The sequence below is a fragment of the Oreochromis niloticus genome, linkage group LG10 (assembly GCF_001858045.2).
Source record: "Oreochromis niloticus isolate F11D_XX linkage group LG10, O_niloticus_UMD_NMBU, whole genome shotgun sequence".
Classification (NCBI taxonomy): Eukaryota; Metazoa; Chordata; class Actinopteri; order Cichliformes; family Cichlidae; genus Oreochromis; species Oreochromis niloticus.
Genome location: NC_031975.2, coordinates 8,242,917 through 8,260,281, shown reverse-complemented (window position 1 = coordinate 8,260,281; position 17,365 = coordinate 8,242,917). Strand labels below are relative to the sequence as shown.

Here is a 17,365-nt window from a genome sequence, read left to right as displayed (position 1 = left end):
TATCATATTATTATTTTTTTCATTCTCAGCACTTTAAAGATGAGGATTATCTTATCTTATTTTTCTATATTTTGGACATTCTTTCATTCCTAAATGACAGCATAACCCAAATGGAGATGACTCACAGAACAACACTAGTGTTTGCAGACTGAAATGCAACAAAGTTTGCTTTTGAAACCTGTACTGGCAGCACAGTCAAATGTATCCCTTTCTCTCATTCTTTCTTCATCCTTATCTTTAGATTGTTGATTTATAGTTTTCAGGTTTACTTATATGTGAATTTCTTGTTTTGTTTTTAGGTGTTGATTGTGAAGGTTTAGGCACATACAAAAAATGCTTGCTTAGTTTTAGGAAAACATTATGGTCTGGGTTTAAAATAGACCCTTTCATAACATTTACCACATGTTAGTGCGCCTTCTTGGCAGAAGGACTTGAAAGTAAACTTCTGCTGTGTCTTGGTGGAGTATCACACTCCAACTGAAGAACTACAACTGATGAGGACAGTAGATATTTTAGCTATACTTGTTCACATGACTGCAATAGGTCCCCTAATTAAGCACTGATCATTTAAACAGAACTAACCTGTGCTGTTTTCTTTTGAGGTAGAACTGATTTTACAGAAAAACATATGAAGACAACAAGTGTATCTTAAAGCATTTAATCAAATTTGAGTCCAGACTTTGACTTTGCCACCCCAAAACCTTTGTTTAATTTTTGGTTCTTTTTTTTGAAGGATTCAAAGGTGGACTTATTGGTGTATCTTGAGTTGTTGTCTTGCTCCATAAGCTGATTATTTTTGAGCTTCAGGACATGATCTGATGTCAGGGCATTGTTCTTCAGCACTTTGCGGTAGAAAGAAGAGTTCATGGTTTCATTAATTTTGCAACACAAAAATATTATGAAAAATAAAAAAAATAAATACATGATCAGCCCAATTTACAGGTTTTGGATAAAATACAACAAATATTTTATAAAACCCCAAATCCAATATAGCATCCTGTCTCTTGTAGAAGAAAATAGCATCTGTATCAAGACAGTGTTTGTGGCAAAGAAATTTGGCTACATAAGCTATTGTGTCAAGCAGTAAATTTCTTGGTATATGTTACTGTTATAAACCTGTTAAAAAATTAACTTGTTGGGTCATTTCATGTCAGATAGTTTAAAGAGCGTTTTTTAGCATTTTCAGTAACTAGAATTTACTCATTTGTGAAAAATTTAGACATTGAACTCTTGAACACCTGTTAAAAACCTTGAGTTGTGTCTAGACATAAACTTAAGCTACTCAACCACTGATGAGGAATTTAGAAACTGTTGCTATTCATTCAGTGTTTTTGAGTTATTTTTACGATTGTGATGCAGTCATATAATTGCTAATAAAATAAATAACTGAGTATGTAAAGCTTAGTAAATGACGTTTTACTGCATATATTGGATTTTACTGTCTATGATTTTGGAAAAAAATGCTTAAGTAATGTGCTTCTTAATTTAATTTGTTACTCTTGAAGTTAAATATGATGCTATTTCAAAAACATTAACTAGGTTGCACATTTACTTTTGTTTTCAGGCAGTGGTAGCTCAGCTGGCACAGGCTTAGCTTTGCTTTAATGGACTAATGTATAGTCAACAACAAACACTTTGCAAAACCAGTAAAATTAACTTCACTTATTTGTTATGATGGCAAAAGCAATATCAAGTTGGATTTTTTTAAAACTAGAAAAGTAATGTCAGGATATAGTAAATAAAGTGCCTTTAAATAAAGTTGTGTGTGCGAGTTCTGATATGTTCTAATAATTGATTCTAAAGATTATTTCAACCAACATCTACCACCGCTAAAAAAGCGAAGGCAAAAAACAACACAAAACAAAATAATCAGTAAATGGTTCAGTTGATTTCATTGGTAACTGAGGTCTAAATGTGTCTGTTTCTAAGGAAACAGCCCATCTACCATCATATGGAAGAATATTGTATGACAAGGTGAGCAACAGTGGTTTGTGTAGTCAGGTACACACAAACACTACTGTCTTTTTATCTCATGTTTGTTGCAAATATGGTGTTTGTTAAGTAGACTTCCACATTTTAAGCGTGATAACAAAAAAAATGTGATTTTGACCAGTATCAAAATGTGGAATTTAGACACCACTTTACCAACATCACATAATCAAAACAACAATATAGTCCACTGTCTTTCTCAGTGTAACTCCCACATATTTCCAATTATTATTATATTTTATAAAGTTTTATGTTTTGGACCTTTTGGAAGTTTTACAGATTTTCAGTATTTTATTTTGTGTTAAGACATTTAATTCTTTTATCCCTGAAAATATAGTTATTTAAGTTGAAGCCATGCCTTCAATTTCCACTATTTATTTAAGGGGTATGGATCTTTTTCCATGTGAAAATACACAACAATGATCCCCAAGAGCCATACATGATAATACGTGTACGTCATCATAGTCTAATTTGCTTAAGTGCCTCACGCTAATGTTTGAACCAACTGGCAACAGGAATAGGAATTCAAGTTGAACAGCTAATTTAAAATGTTAAAGGGAGATAATGAATACCCAAATCAAAATTTAGGAAGTATTTTTGCAATAAGTCTTTTTTACAAGCATTTTTTCTCAGATTTCTCTTCTGAAGCCATGCTAACAGGTTAAAGTAGACTAACTAAATACCAACCTGTATCTTCTATTGTGTTGTTTTATTAGTAGTAACAGCACTGCCTAGCTTCTTGTGTCTATTTCATTCACTTTACACCTCTATGACTAACTAGATTTTTAAAGCAAGATATCTTTGCTCTTGACTGTTTTATACCATAATTTTGACTCTTCTTCTTCTGTTAATCAGTCATTTCTTACTGTGTTAGGATGACACATACAGACACACACACACACACACACACACAAATACAGGTTTGAAGACTGAGGCAAAATAACTTTATCCTAAGTCCAGCTTGTTGGTCTCTGATTTAGATTGTAAAACGTAAGTAAATGAATGATACCATTTGCTCACCAATTCAAGTTGACAGTCTTTATTTACGATTTTCTACATAATTTGAATCTTTATAAAAAAACAAATTCAAAATGCTAAGTAGCTTAATTTAATCTCACTATCTCCTTCCCAGTTTTTGTAGATGGTTTAGGGTTAGGAACTGTGCCGTGTGACAAATGGCTGGAGGGATGTTTAAAGCCTACTGTTTCACTATCAGAAGTGTTATTTTTGCTGCTTTTTTAATCATGTGAATATAATCCAAACCCTGTGGCAAACAAAAACAATGAACACGAAGAAGAAATGCAAACTGCTCTAGCTCTTGGAATTCCTTAACACAAAGCAAACCAGCATGCTCCAATAAGAGGAACAGTGACATCCATATAGCACCTGGAATAAATGTAGCCTACTGAATATGATAAGAAAGCCTTAGGATAACACATGAAGACATGCTTTCATGACAGGATTACTCACTCCCACAGTGCTATATACTCATCATATTCACTAAAGTGTTAATTAATTTTCAAACATCTCCCCATTCGTTGGTTGTTTTGAGTCCAGTCTGGTGAAAATGAGAGCGCTATTTCCATAGCACCTTGTTTTCATATATTTCATTTACACAAGGGAAGGGTTATGTGGATCTTCCTGCCTCTCAATACTCTGCTTACAAGAGAGCTCTTTCTGTTAATTAACCAAACCACATGGGTCTAAACATAAGTCCAAGTGTCTTCTCTAACTGTAGAGTCTCCTCACTGAATAAAACCTAGCAGCATAGTCTGCATGTTATTTTTCTACCAACATATACTGTCTGTGGTATGCTATAAAGGTGAGGTGAGGGTCAGACCTCATACAAAAGGAATAAATGCAGAAGAATAAGCAAAGCCTTAACCTATGACTGCAGCCAGTCTTGACTTTTTACTGATGCTTTGGTTTTGTCACTGAGCTGACAATCTCTGTATTTCCCTCCCCCCTCAAGAATATATAGTGCCAGTGTTAATGCTAAGCTCCTCGCTGGTTTCATGTATGTCACTGTGTGTGGGGGGGAAGGAATTATGCATTATATGTAACGACAACAGAACAGAATCAGGAGCTGCTGGTGGAAATATTACTGCTAAATTGTTCAGTCTTTTTAACTGCAGATCTTAAATGCACACATACACACAAACACTTTCTCTCCCACACCCAACGCCTACCACACACTCAGACACCAAGGTAAATCTTGACAGGAGTGACGGTGAGTTGTTCATGTAGTGCTGACAGCTTTATAAACACACATCTTTTAAGCCTCTTCTGATGCCTGTCTGCCATTAGGAAATCAGCTGTCCATTACCACATTTTACTTGTTAGATCATTTCCACCTTACGTGACTAATATTGTTTCTTTTATTTATTTCATTTTTTGAGCTGTCTTTCCTATTGACATGAAAAGCATCAAATTTAGAGTTTTACCACAAACTGTGGCTTGTATTGTGTGTTTGCAGAGGTATTAATATATCTACAATGATATAGGAACATTATATTATAGATAATCCTCACTTTTCACTCATCACAAAGGAGGGATTTAAAGGTGTAATGAATCAGTAATGTCAAAATCAAATATGTGATATTTTCTGATATTCTAAAACTGTTTTCTCGGCTAAACTGGAAAAAAAAAATGGATTAGACCATGCAGAATTACATCATTAGGGATCTTCATATAATGTTCACAAGATTATGGAACTAAAGAATAAAGGAATATAATGGATTAGCAATATGTTAAGAAACAACAACAACATAAACCCCATCATTTTTATACTTGGGATGTTAATAAAGTTGCTGCTATGATCAACCTGTTACTGTTACAGCAAATTGATGGAAATGATGAACGGTTTCTTTCATTCCAACAACTGATGTGCACAGAAGTAAAAAATGTGTTTATTTATTTATGATCTTAGCCAAACATATTTTAATTTGTTAAAGTTCACCTTCAACAAATGAAAATATGTTCATGTAAATTCTTTTCGATATATTTGTTCGTTTTGGTATTCAATGACATATTTATTGCAATTGAACATTTTAACCATTTCTCCACAACTAATTATTGTGTCAACCTTTTTTACATCCATCAGCATAATCATTTACCATTTTTTCTTATATATTCATTTTATTAGACACCTGCTTCAATTGATCAATTTTGCTATTTATTCATTACTTTTAGCTGTTTCACCATTTTATTATTGAAACCAAGTATCTATTACTTGAGGTTGGTACTTGTTTATTTACTTGGTAAATATTCTCAAGACATCCCTGCAGCATTACTGCTAAATTGTTTTAACATTTATCTCTTATTTGTATAAAACTATGAAACTATTCAAAGAAAATCAGAAACTTGTCTCTTTTGGTCAAATCTTGCCTTATAAGTTTGTTGCTTGTCTGTCTCTCTGGGCTGAATGGCTAAAGAACAGTGAATTTTTCTCTTCGCATCAGTGCTCCCTCTATCTGTCAGTTGACCCATATGCTTTGGCTCCACAAGTAGATTTTCTAAATATTTGAATGCATCATACTCTTCAACTGAGTCAGCACAAGAAGGAAAAGAAAAGAAATATAAGAAAGATAAAGGATGCTCTTCCCTACAGCTGACATATCTCACTTTATTTTTATTGCAGTGACATTTAGAGAGTAAAGTCGCTCCAGATCACATATGGCAGAGAACTGCTGCTGCACTGATGCCTATGGGCTTAAATCTTGTAGTATGTCTGGCCACACCCTATGATGGCACAGCGGGTCTGCTCAATCATCTGTCAAAAGGAAAAACTGACTGGGATGTGACAAGAGTTTCCTCAACTTTGAACATTTGTATCTATAGAGAACATTGTGGAAAAAGTGTGTTTTTTTTCCCTTTTTTGCCCATTATCATTCAGTATGGATTTGCTCTTCAAAGTATATACTGACAGCATTTTTACCTCATTTTTTCTGCTTTTGATGTCCATTTGTGTTGCGTGTGTGTCACCTTGCTTCTGTATGTTGTTGAGTCTGTAGTTGTCGTTTCTCTGTGTATGCCTCCTCCGAAAGTATGTGTTTGTGGGAGGAGGGACGGTGCTCCAGGTGTGGTTTATGATAAGAGAATAGATGTAAATGTATACAGATCACATTCACATGCTGTGTTGCTGTGTGCTTGTGAGAGCAAAAAAACCACGAGCTCAGAATTCTAACATTCCGTCTGCCTAAGAGTATTCAAGCCTACCAAAGCTTCCAAGTTTTTCAGCATCAGTTGACGTAATTGGAAATGGGTCCTGAAAACATATTTTCTGGAGTACTTGCCAAGTTCTTAATTGATGTTTGTTGAATGTGCTGGCTGGACTAGGTCAGCTTTGAAATAAATCAGATAAAGCCAAGTATGAGACTGTAGTATTCAGGGTGCTGGCCACAGACAATGTGCTGGCTAGATTGTGCATGGTGGGCAGGCCCTTTTGGGAAATTTGAAAGAGTTTGAGGGCATAATCTGCCTTTCTTCTGATGCACCTATTACCCTTCCCTTGTCCTCGTTTTTCCCTCACATCATATTATGGCCACCAGGAAAAAGAGAATGGGAATCAAACCTGCCTGTGCTCTTTAAACTGGCTAATAAAGACATCAAATGCAGTGTTTTAGGCCACACTGAACCAGTTATACGTGAAACAGACAATAGAAATGTTAAATCATGGCCTTGGTCTGTCTCAGCTCTCTGGTTAAATAAAAGAATGAATATGAATGCCAGATATCCTTATAAAATCGTTTTGAGTGAAGCTTTAACAAGGTCACCATACATGTAATCAGTTGTTTCACTTTAACTGTCTTGAAACACTGCCTTCAATTTCCAGTTGTCTATTTAATTAGACAGGAAAAGATCAGCAAACAACCAAATCACATAAATGATGCTTTAACACATCTATAATGAAATATAATGATTTCGCTCAACTGGGTTGGTCACTTTGTCGGAACGCTGACTCATAATCTCCTAATTATTTCGTAATTGATTTTAATTTGTATGCATAAAATGTTCATTTCTTTTCCTCCAACATTTACCCTTTCATTTTGTAGGCTACCTCGCAGTGTTCTCAGGCGCCTTCTGGGCCACCTGTGAAATTACTTAAATGTTATTAGTATGGCTGTTGAAAAGCAGCATAGCGGTGGCGATGCGTGGGCGGGAGCTCTAATATGATTGGCTCAGGGACACTGTAAGCCTGAGTGGCAGCCCTTAATGGGAGCCCTGGAGAGGTAACCCAACAGCTGTGTGTTTGCAGCTAATGAGAGATGGGGGAGGAGTAAAGGATCACAGACTGGAAACACTCTGATAAACTCTTGCTTCTGAATGGCTTGGGAAGATAGGAAATCAAGTTTTCTCCGGAGGACATTGCTTAAGGCTTTCCTTTGTGACAAAACCCTGCATTTGACTCATTACCCCTGGTCCATTGCTTTATGCCTAAGCAGTTATGATCACTGGCATCAGTGTTCAGGAAGAAAGGAAGAGAGTAACTGTGGCGTGGGATGAATTTCTCTCCCTGCTGAGCCATGCTGATTTATAGCCCTGAGCAAAAGCATTGTTTTTTTAATTACACTGCTGCAGTTTTAACAGATGATGCCACACATTACTAGTTTATTCCATTGTACACCAACAGCACAGTTTGTTTCACGTGCAGTTGATAGTCATTGTCTCCAAGAACAAGACAGTGTAGCGCATATTACTCCTACATCAAGCATTATTAACATTAATCCCCGCAGTTTCCTCAGCAGATATAGACTGTGCTGCTTCTCTTCTTCCCTATCATAACCGCCTGAGGGTGGCGCCAAATGAATAAATAGTGGCCAAACAGCTTCCATTTTAGGCCGCTCATTTTGCTACATGTAATGCATATCAACAAGTAAACGGCCGGCACTGGCTACCTGTTACATCAATTTTGGACACGTTGTGCGATTAGTGAGCAGTTTTGAGGGGAAAGGAAAGACTGACACGAATTAAAATAGTGCAAGGCAAGCGGAGTGATTTCTTGATAAGATTATTTAATAAGGTGCATCCTCCTGTTTGAGCTGACCCAGTTTAATAAGATCCTCTTAAACTGTAGGCATCACATAATTTCCTGGTAGGCAGCCTTGGCATAATGCAATGTAGAGTATGAAGTTGCTGTGTGCTGCGGTGGATGGGAGCCCCACCTCCTCCCACGCTCTGATGAGTAGAGAGAGAAAAGAGAGAGGGAGCTAGGGGAGCAACTAACGTACCCACTGTATCTCACCACTTGCTGTCTGGAAATGCTTCAGATGGGCTTCTTGTTTAGGACCGGTTAGCTGTTTCTTTTTGCACGTTGCGAAAATGACATTTCTTTTGCTGTGTTTTAGACATCCAGTGCGTCCTTAGAGTGCGCTCTAAGCTACTTAGATCAGGGCTGGAGAAACTTGGACCAAAGGGATGCGACAGCGAGTGCAAATCTTCCCAAGGATCAGTTACTGAGGATTGAAAATGGCACACAGTAGGGCATCTTTATGGAATGAGATTCTTGGTTTCCCATCTCTATCATAAAACAGTATATATAATATAATTGCTCATAAGTTACAGCCGCATATTCCCACGGACTGAAAACTGTTTCTGTTCTTCACACTGTCGGACGGCGGTGGACGAAGGATTCTGAATTTTCATGCGGAAAGTTCTGAATACTGTGTATGGATTTTGTGGCTGCTGAAGTGATTTTTGATCTCAGCACTGTGACGGAGGTTTGAGGGTTAGACACCTGCCTCTGGGAGCACCGCTGGACATATCAGCTGCGGGAAGAATTGGCTACGCGACAAGCGCTCACGTAAAAAGTCTCTGGCTCAGGTACTGAAATTACTGCAGAAATAATCAAGAAAGTTGGTTTGACCGGTGGCCACTGTGCGTGATTCATGATGCAATTCCTATGAAGTTTATAGGAATGCATTACGGACTTGTCTGAAGTGCTGTCGCTTAACACAGGCCGTGGCTCAAACAGATCGTTTATACAACAAGTTGCACTTTATAATAGACACACACAGAGCACAAAACAGCTGGCTGTTCGGTGTTACAGGTTGATAGGCGGTACAAAGGCTAGATGTGCCACCCGCAATAAGGATCCGCTGCATGATAAATTAGACGATGCATTTTAATTAAAACCTATCCGAGTAGACACGAGTTCCAGCCTGCGTCGGGGTTGGTATTAAGTCATTAACTCTGCATATCATTGCACTTCAGCGACAATATGAGTGCGTGCGCTTCAATCTGATCTGTACCGGCGATCGGCTAATTGCATTTTATTGCACCATTATGAGTCTGTGAAGCAGAAAATGTGAACCATTTGTATCATCCTTCTTTCGCCATTTATCCCATACTAGCTGCAAACATCATACTAATTGCCTTTATTCGTGCATCTTGATTTGGCGTTGTTTACTCTGAAAAATTTCTTGCAAACAATTCGGACTTCTCCTGCAGCCTGTCGTGTTCATAACTGTTATACAGTTTTTCTATGGAGAGATTCGTCCTTATAACTGGGGGGGGGAAATCTTTGATCAGATCATCGGCACGGGTAATCTCCTGTGCTCTCCAGTGAGAGTCTGGGGTGTTGTTTCTCGCCACTCCACCGACCACCAGGCACATTTTAATAGTCTGCTCTACATAATGATGTCGGTCTAAGTTCCCACACATACTTTAGGCTACAAGGCCGTCATAACAGAGCAGATCAAACAGGCCCATAACCTAATTGTAGCCCAGATCTGAGAAACTGTCTGTAAGACATGAACCTGATAAATGTTATTATCTAAATCATGCAGTGAATGAAACTTTTATCTATCTATCTATCTATCTATCTATCTATCTATCTATCTATCTATCTATCTATCTATCTATCTATCTATCACACATAAGAATAGTCTGTAAGGCTAATTTCCTCTGCCTATTTTATTTTTAAATTATTACCAGTAGGGAACTTTCCTCTGAATATTGTACAATAACATGCAATGTGCCATGTAATGGGGTTGCTGAAGGAAGGGTAAGTGTGTGGTAAACCGATCAAATTGTGGAAAGGGCACAAAAGGATTTTTTCTGACTTCTCCAGCAGGTATTTGAGCTTGAGGGAGTGAACCTTTACAAAACTGCACAAAAGCAGTACAATAACCCCTATAAGGAAATTAAACTCTGTTTTAATCATGTTACACAGAGCAGTGAGGAATCCAAATTATACGACCTGCCAGTTTCTTTATATCCTTATATAAAGAAGCTTTTAATATCGGAATGTGGTCTTTTTGATCTCAGTGTATTTCATGTTTTGTTTTTCTTTTTATTTTACTTTTTTTGTGACAGGAGTGACACATTAGCGTGTCTCAGCGTGCATATGGATAATTCCAGTGCTCACGCCTTTAGAAAGTGTTTCCAACCAAAGGCTGTTGCTTTCTAATTACTGAAACCCACAGTTTGCAGTCAGTATAAAGTGCAACCTTACATTTGGCAGTAAATTCCATTGGTAGATCAGCAGTGTAAGGAGAGACCCATGGCTGTGATACTACCTATCATAAATCATGCCGGTGGGAGGGTAATGGATTTTACCTGTTATACTAGCTAAAGGCGCAGAGTCAGCCAATACATCAAATCACATCAGTTGAGAAAATCATTAAATCATCTGTTATCTTTCCACACTCTGGCAAAGCAGGAAGGAGCACAGAGCAGCGTTGTACAGCACAAATTCATGAACTTGAGTCCCAGCATGTAACAGGTGAAAATTCAGGTCCTGCTTTTATCAGTTGCTGCAAAACAAGCAACTACTACAAAATAGCCTATTTAATTCCTCTGATGATTTTTTTCCCTTCCTGGCACAACTCTAACCTTTTTTCTTATGAGTAATTTACTATTATGCCTCAGTTAATTCTGCATGTGAGTCATTTCTGCTGGACCTGTGGAGCGGCCAACTTAAAGAGCAAATGTCACCCAGTCAGTCTCTGAGTTGACTCAGTCAGAAGATAGTCTGTCTCCATGGCAACCAGAGCAGGCGCACATGCTCCGCAGCACAATTATATTGTTCTTCATTTTTATAACTACCTTTTTTTAATCTATAATACCAACACTTACATAATCAGGCACAAACCCCTTTATCATTTTTTAAACAATTTCATTTTAAGCCAAATATTGTTCTAAAAGTCAATTTTGATCTACTTCACAATCTTTCACAAACAATGCAAATTACTTTTGCTTTACAATAAATTGTTACATACTGGCACGTAAAAGATGTATTATTTATTTTTCAATTACAAAAAATGAAAAACAACATAATCACTCCATGTTGTATACAATTTTATTGTTAGCTGAAGTACTGCATTAACTTTTTTATTAGCATTTATCTTACCAATTATTTCTGTTTAATCAAACTTCACCCTCCTACTTGTATTTCCTTCCCTATATTTATCAGAGTTACTTACAGTAAATAATAAAATAATGCTAATTCTATCTCTGTCTCTCATCTGTCTCTCTCTTTCTCTGTAAATATATATTTATATATAGTGTGTGTGTCCTCAGAATGAAAATTGTAGCACCATTTTTTATTGCAGTAAAGAGTGGTAAAGATATCTCTGCACTGCTCTCCAGTTGATTCAGGACTGGATCTGTCATATAAGCTTGGATGGTACCAATTTTTCAGAGGTCATTGTTATGACTGGGTTCAGCAACCACAGCCTTAGCGAGGCAGGGACTTGTTTCCTTGGGAACCGCAGCACAATCTGACACAACCTAGGCTGGCACTCTGATTGTAGACACGCAGAAGTTGAAAAGTTCTCTTGAACAGATGGGTCAACTGGGTTGTGCACTGTGTGAGGGCTCAGTGTGAGACTCAATCAGACCTCGTAGTTTGACTGATGTTTTAGCTGCCTGTGAAGTTTTTCACCTTCTCCTCAGTGAAGAACAAAAAATTGCAGCGGTGTAGTGGAGGAGTCCTGCATTTTTATTTATTCATTTATTTTAGAACATGGTGGGGCGTATCAATGATTATTACTTCTTCAATCTATGATACGCAGACATCAGAAGGATAATGCTGGAAGATATATAAATTCAAATCAAAACAGCATATTTTCCAACAACACCTTTTGCATGTTTTTTTTTTCTGTCAAATAAGCAGTGGTCATTTCTTTTAATTATTGCAAAGGTTTGTGCAAAAGACAAACCAAACCATAACACAATTTCACATTTAATAATTCTATTTGTTTCTTTTTCTTATAAAAAATAATGCAGCAAAAAGTACCACAGTACTTTACCAGACACTTTTTTCAAGGTTTGTTTTTTTGCCTTCAGGTCAAGGAGTTGTGTAGTCAAATAGCAACCTCTACACTTCTACACTACATTTCAGTAAAACTTGAACATAAGTGACAACAACCTCCCAGGTGTGAAAGTGGGCATGAGTGAGAACCACTTTTCTTCCCCTCTTAGAGACACTCTTATCTATAGAGGTCGTTGACAGGTGAAAAAGTATGCTTGGGTGAGCTTCTCCAGTAAATTGTGAGTCTGTGTAATGATGGCCAAACTGAACATAAGTCATAAAACATCGACTCAATTGTCTGGACTTGTACTTACAGTTGGCACTCCTGATATTCTTAATAAGCTAAGGTTTGGCCAGGCAGAGTTCTTGCTGTGTGGCAGGTCAATCCAGATAAACCTTGGGGTCTTAAACTCTACTGCTTAGCAGTTTTGCCTCGACTGCGTTTTCTGTTGCAAAGTTAAACATCTACACAAAACAAACAACAGACACTAGACCCATCGGGCAATTTGAGGCTCTCTTTGAAAGTCCACCTCCATACTGTGGTACAGGCTGCCTTCAGCATTCATTTTTCAGTTTTTTCAACATAGCAACCATCTGGACCATTGCGTGATCACAGCATGAGGTTTTGTGGTGAGTGCTGCTTCACTAGTAGACTTAAAGTTCCCTCCTCAGTCAAACAGTGGATGCCTTGATTGTATTTGGAAGGATTTCGTTTTTTTCCTAAGAATATGTGTTGCTCTGGATCACCTTCATAATGTCTCTGGCTCAGTATGCTAATTGGATTGTCTATTTGAACACAGTGTATTTTCCAACAAACAGTGCTCAAGGGAATTAGAGTCACCTAGGCCATACACAATCTCCACAGTTCTGCCTCCTGGACTTAACACAAGTTGTACTACAGTTGGAGTTACCCAAGCAAGCAATGTCAAAGTTGTCCCGTGGAGCAGCTAGCAAAACATAATTTATAGTTATAATTGGTTGTTCAGACGACAAATGAAAAAAAGTTTATGTTCAGTGATTCTTTTTTAGTTTATTACAGCAGTGCTGCCACAATACTTGGTTGTTGACAGGGTGAATTTTAATAACCAAAGAGATTTCATTTTCTCAGCCTCGCACTTTCTCAATATTGCAGTCTTGCAATGTCTGATCCAGTTCAATATTTTTCCTCCAAAGCTGGCATTTTTATTGCCGATTTCATTCATTAAAGAAGTTAAAATCTTAATTTTGGAAATGACTAGGAAAAGTATTTGATTTTTTGAGCAGTTCAACAGGACTCAGCTATGACAAAAACATTTTATCACTCTGAGAGAACTAACCTCTTGTTCCTCCCTTTGATTTTCTGCTGAATTATGTATCGCGATCTGCCTGAATCAGCTTGTAGTCTTGTGGGTCTACCATCTGGGATGACAGATGATAACCAAGTTTTTTGGAGAAAAAGAGCTGAGATGCAGGGAATGTCACTCCTAGTTGTGTTCAGCACTTCTAATTTATCAATTTTGATGCTCAGGTAGTAAATTTCGGTGAGACATCCAGTAGTCCAAGAAGTTTCACATCCTCCAGTAGGGAAAAATCTCCTGTTTCCCTTCGCCACCACCTCACAGCACTTTGAGATGAGAAAAGGAAATCTGGCACTGTCAAGCTTTTGAAAAAATATTTGTGCGAAAGCTGAGGAATGTGAGATAAAACCCAAAGGCGTGGTGTCAATGATATTCAGCTGATAAGAGATTCTCACTGAGTGATAGCAAAACGCATATTTTACGAACAACATGAATTTTAATGTAAATGTAAACAAAGAAAAAAAGGACACTAATTCACTAGACTGTCAGGCATGGTGCCATCTGGAAGACAGGCATGAGGCCAACTGGAAAACATTAAGTCATGAGTGTCATCAACCATAACAATCATGTCACTATCAAAGCATGGCTATTCATTGCAGAAGTGGCTATAATATCAGGGGAGCAGTTACAACCAAACCATTATAAAATCAGCTACGGTATGCCATTTTTAGATGCCACATTGTATAAATACATTTGAAAACTTTGAAATTTAACAGTGAATTTTAAAATAGAAATGAAAACACAGATGATGCACATATCAAGTAAGCTAAAGTAATTTTTACTGAATTCTCCAAATACCAATTTAATTGAAGCAATACATACATGCACACCTCATAAGTTCACATATCTTGATGAAAGCATGTGTTTAATGGAATGGTAGGCAGCAGTATGAAACATTTACAGTGTGATTTATAATTCCCCTTAAAATTATATCCCATGGGATGCTGTTACCTTGTTAATGTCAGTCTTGGGTATAAGAAAAGTGTATCTGCTGATTGCGTTTTTGCTTCTTCCTGCTTTTTTATACTGCAAACATGAACTGGAGAAAGTGCAATCACTGTTCATGCCACATTGACTACAGGTTCTCCTCGCAAATGTAAAAAGGGAGACATTGATTTTTGAGCAATTAGTGCATCAATAACTAGCACTTTCAATTTTAATGTATTCAAAAGGAATTGGATTTTTTATTGGATTTCTGTATATTTGTGTTTTGCTGTCTAGCTTAATACTCATTTGCCTTACTCCTGTATGGAACATTACGGCATGCTGTTGTATATTTCTATCAGCTCTCACCCACACTAACTAGGGAAGCATTGATTCCTCTTGTTCTTTTCCTAATCCCTAAACCACGACATAGACCCACACTACACTGAGCACCTGTGTTCTTTTCTTTTTCAGTTGAAAAACTATTGTGGAAATAATTGGAACTATTCACCTGTGTTTGGATTAACATAATGATTTACTTCTACATAACTTTTCAAACTAGAAGTAGCATTTTGTTTTCGCTGTAACTTTCTCTAAAAGCCTGTGAAATAAAGAAATGCTTTAAAACAGTGCAGTATTGAAGAGACAGTGACTGTGACATGGACTGCTGTTGTCTAATTATAACCCAAGTCATTAAAGCTGGTATTGATCAGCATATTGAAGTTTTGCATTAGTAACACAAACATAGCACAATAAAATCGGATGCACTGAAATGAACTCTATTTGATTAGTAAGTGGACACTCACTGATTCAGCACACACAGAATTTTTTTAACTGTTTTCACGATGAAGTTTTCCAGAGCATGAGACCTTGATACTTAACCCCAATGATTGCTCCTATTTCAATTACCAATAGGACTCAAACACACACACATGCATATACACACACACAGAAAGAAAGAGAGAGAGGGGAAATAATTATACTCTAAAATCATTGCAGCATGAAAAAAAACAGAATTCTTTTGCTAGAGGGAGTAAAGATCAAAGAAGACACTAAAATAATGGGTCGTAATTGCAGAGTTGAAAGGTTCAAAATCAAACACAATGATTACAGTGTTTGAGCTAGCCAGTGGCAATGGAGTGTGGAAATGTCTGCATTGTGCAGTGTCGGGTGGAAGCTGGATGTGATGATAGTGGCAAAGTTGCATAATCGGCATGAGAAAGAAATTTGACTCTATGACCTATAGTATGCAAGTGTTCATTGTTAGACGCCTCTTGGGTAAACAAATTGGTCAAATATTTCATTTCTCTCAGCAAGCAAAATCTTGGCTCACTTGTAAGGGTGTATTCTTGAGCGTGGGTTTCAAACCATAGGTTATTTTAGAGCTACATTGCTTCCCTACTCAATGTCTAGCTGTGTAATACAGAAATAATGAGTCTCTTAGGCTGTGAGTTTTTGTATTACATTTTTATTTGATTATTCAGCTGAAACAATCCACACTGGCCCTCAAGTTTGTTTTGGATGTAAGCTCACAAGATATAATTTCTTGTTCCTACATTCATTTTTCCATGAATTTCATAAAGCTGAGATATTCATTGAAACTCTTGAAGCTCTGAGACTGAAAAGAAGCCATGCTGGGATAGCTATGATTGCATTTTTTTTAAATGCCCTATTTTCTCTTTGTTATTGTTGTTGTCTAATTATTGTGTTGTGCTTCTAGGTTTGCTGTATGTTTTACTGCAAGTTACTGAAAAAAAAACTATTAATTTTATAGCTGTAGAGTCATAATTCAAAAACACAGTGCTGCTTGCTTCCCCTGTCTAATGTTTCACTTTGACCTTCTGTTGTTTTGTTTTTTTCATTTTTGAATAATTAAATTAAAAGTAACAGCTATGTACATATTGCTTTATGGAGCTAGGTTTCAGCAGAAAGGGAACCAGCTTTTTGACCCATACTGTGTTTTTTCATTTTACAGGCAGATCGTCTGATGACCTAATGGAACTGAATTTACAAGTGATATTGTGTTGGGTCGTGGTGCTGCACTGTGGCTCTGCTGAAGGCAGTATCCTGTACCGGGTCCAGGAGGAGCAACCTCCAAATACTGTCATAGGTAGCCTGGCAGCAGACCAGGGACTGCCAGACTCAGGTCACCTTTACAAGCTAGAGGTGGGTGCCCCTTATCTTCGTGTCGAAGGAAAGACAGGGGCCATTTACACCACAGAGATTCCTATAGACAGAGAAACCCTGAGGGACTGTCGCTCCCTGGCTAAGGGTAAACCCTGCTACCTGGAATTTGAAGTATCAGTGACAGATCTGATACAAAACCAGAGCCCACGGCTTATTGAAGGACGCATTGAAGTACAGGACATCAATGACAACACCCCCCAATTTCCTTCTTCTGTGCTCACCATCTCAGTCCCCGAGAACACGATCATGGGAGCGTTATTCTCCATACCTCTAGCTACAGACAGGGACTCTGACAGGAATGGGGTAGCTGACTATGCGCTGACTGCAGGGCCAGATGCTGCAACCCTGTTTGGTTTACAAGTGGCTGATGACAGGGGAGGGAAGCTCCCACAGCTCATTGTCCTGGGCAACCTAGATCGTGAGTTAAAGGATTCTTATGACCTCACCATAAAGGCAGTGGACGGAGGAAACCCTCAGCGCTACAGCAGTGCATTACTGAGAGTGGTGGTGACTGATGCCAATGATAACGCTCCCAAGTTTGAAACGTCCACCTATGAGGCAGAGGTTTCAGAAAATAGCCCTGTCGGACACTCTGTGTTGCAGGTAATTTATAAACTTTTTTTGTATAATGTTGTAATCTGGATTGCAAAGTTAAATTGCAACCAGCAATGTT

The 17,365-nt window shown here is 37.7% G+C and overlaps 1 protein-coding gene across 1 annotated transcript in view; it reads left to right on the top strand.

Moving 5' to 3' along the window:
- Positions 1–7,982: 7,982 nt before the first annotated feature.
- Positions 7,983–17,365, top strand: part of pcdh1a (protocadherin 1a) — a 92,962-nt gene continuing 83,579 nt past the window's right edge. The window contains exons 1-2 of the mRNA XM_005471930.4: positions 7,983–8,811; positions 16,481–17,295. Coding sequence (XP_005471987.1) covers positions 16,501–17,295 — 795 coding nt within the window. The 5' untranslated portion in view covers positions 7,983–8,811; positions 16,481–16,500. The remainder of the gene's footprint in view (positions 8,812–16,480; positions 17,296–17,365) is intronic.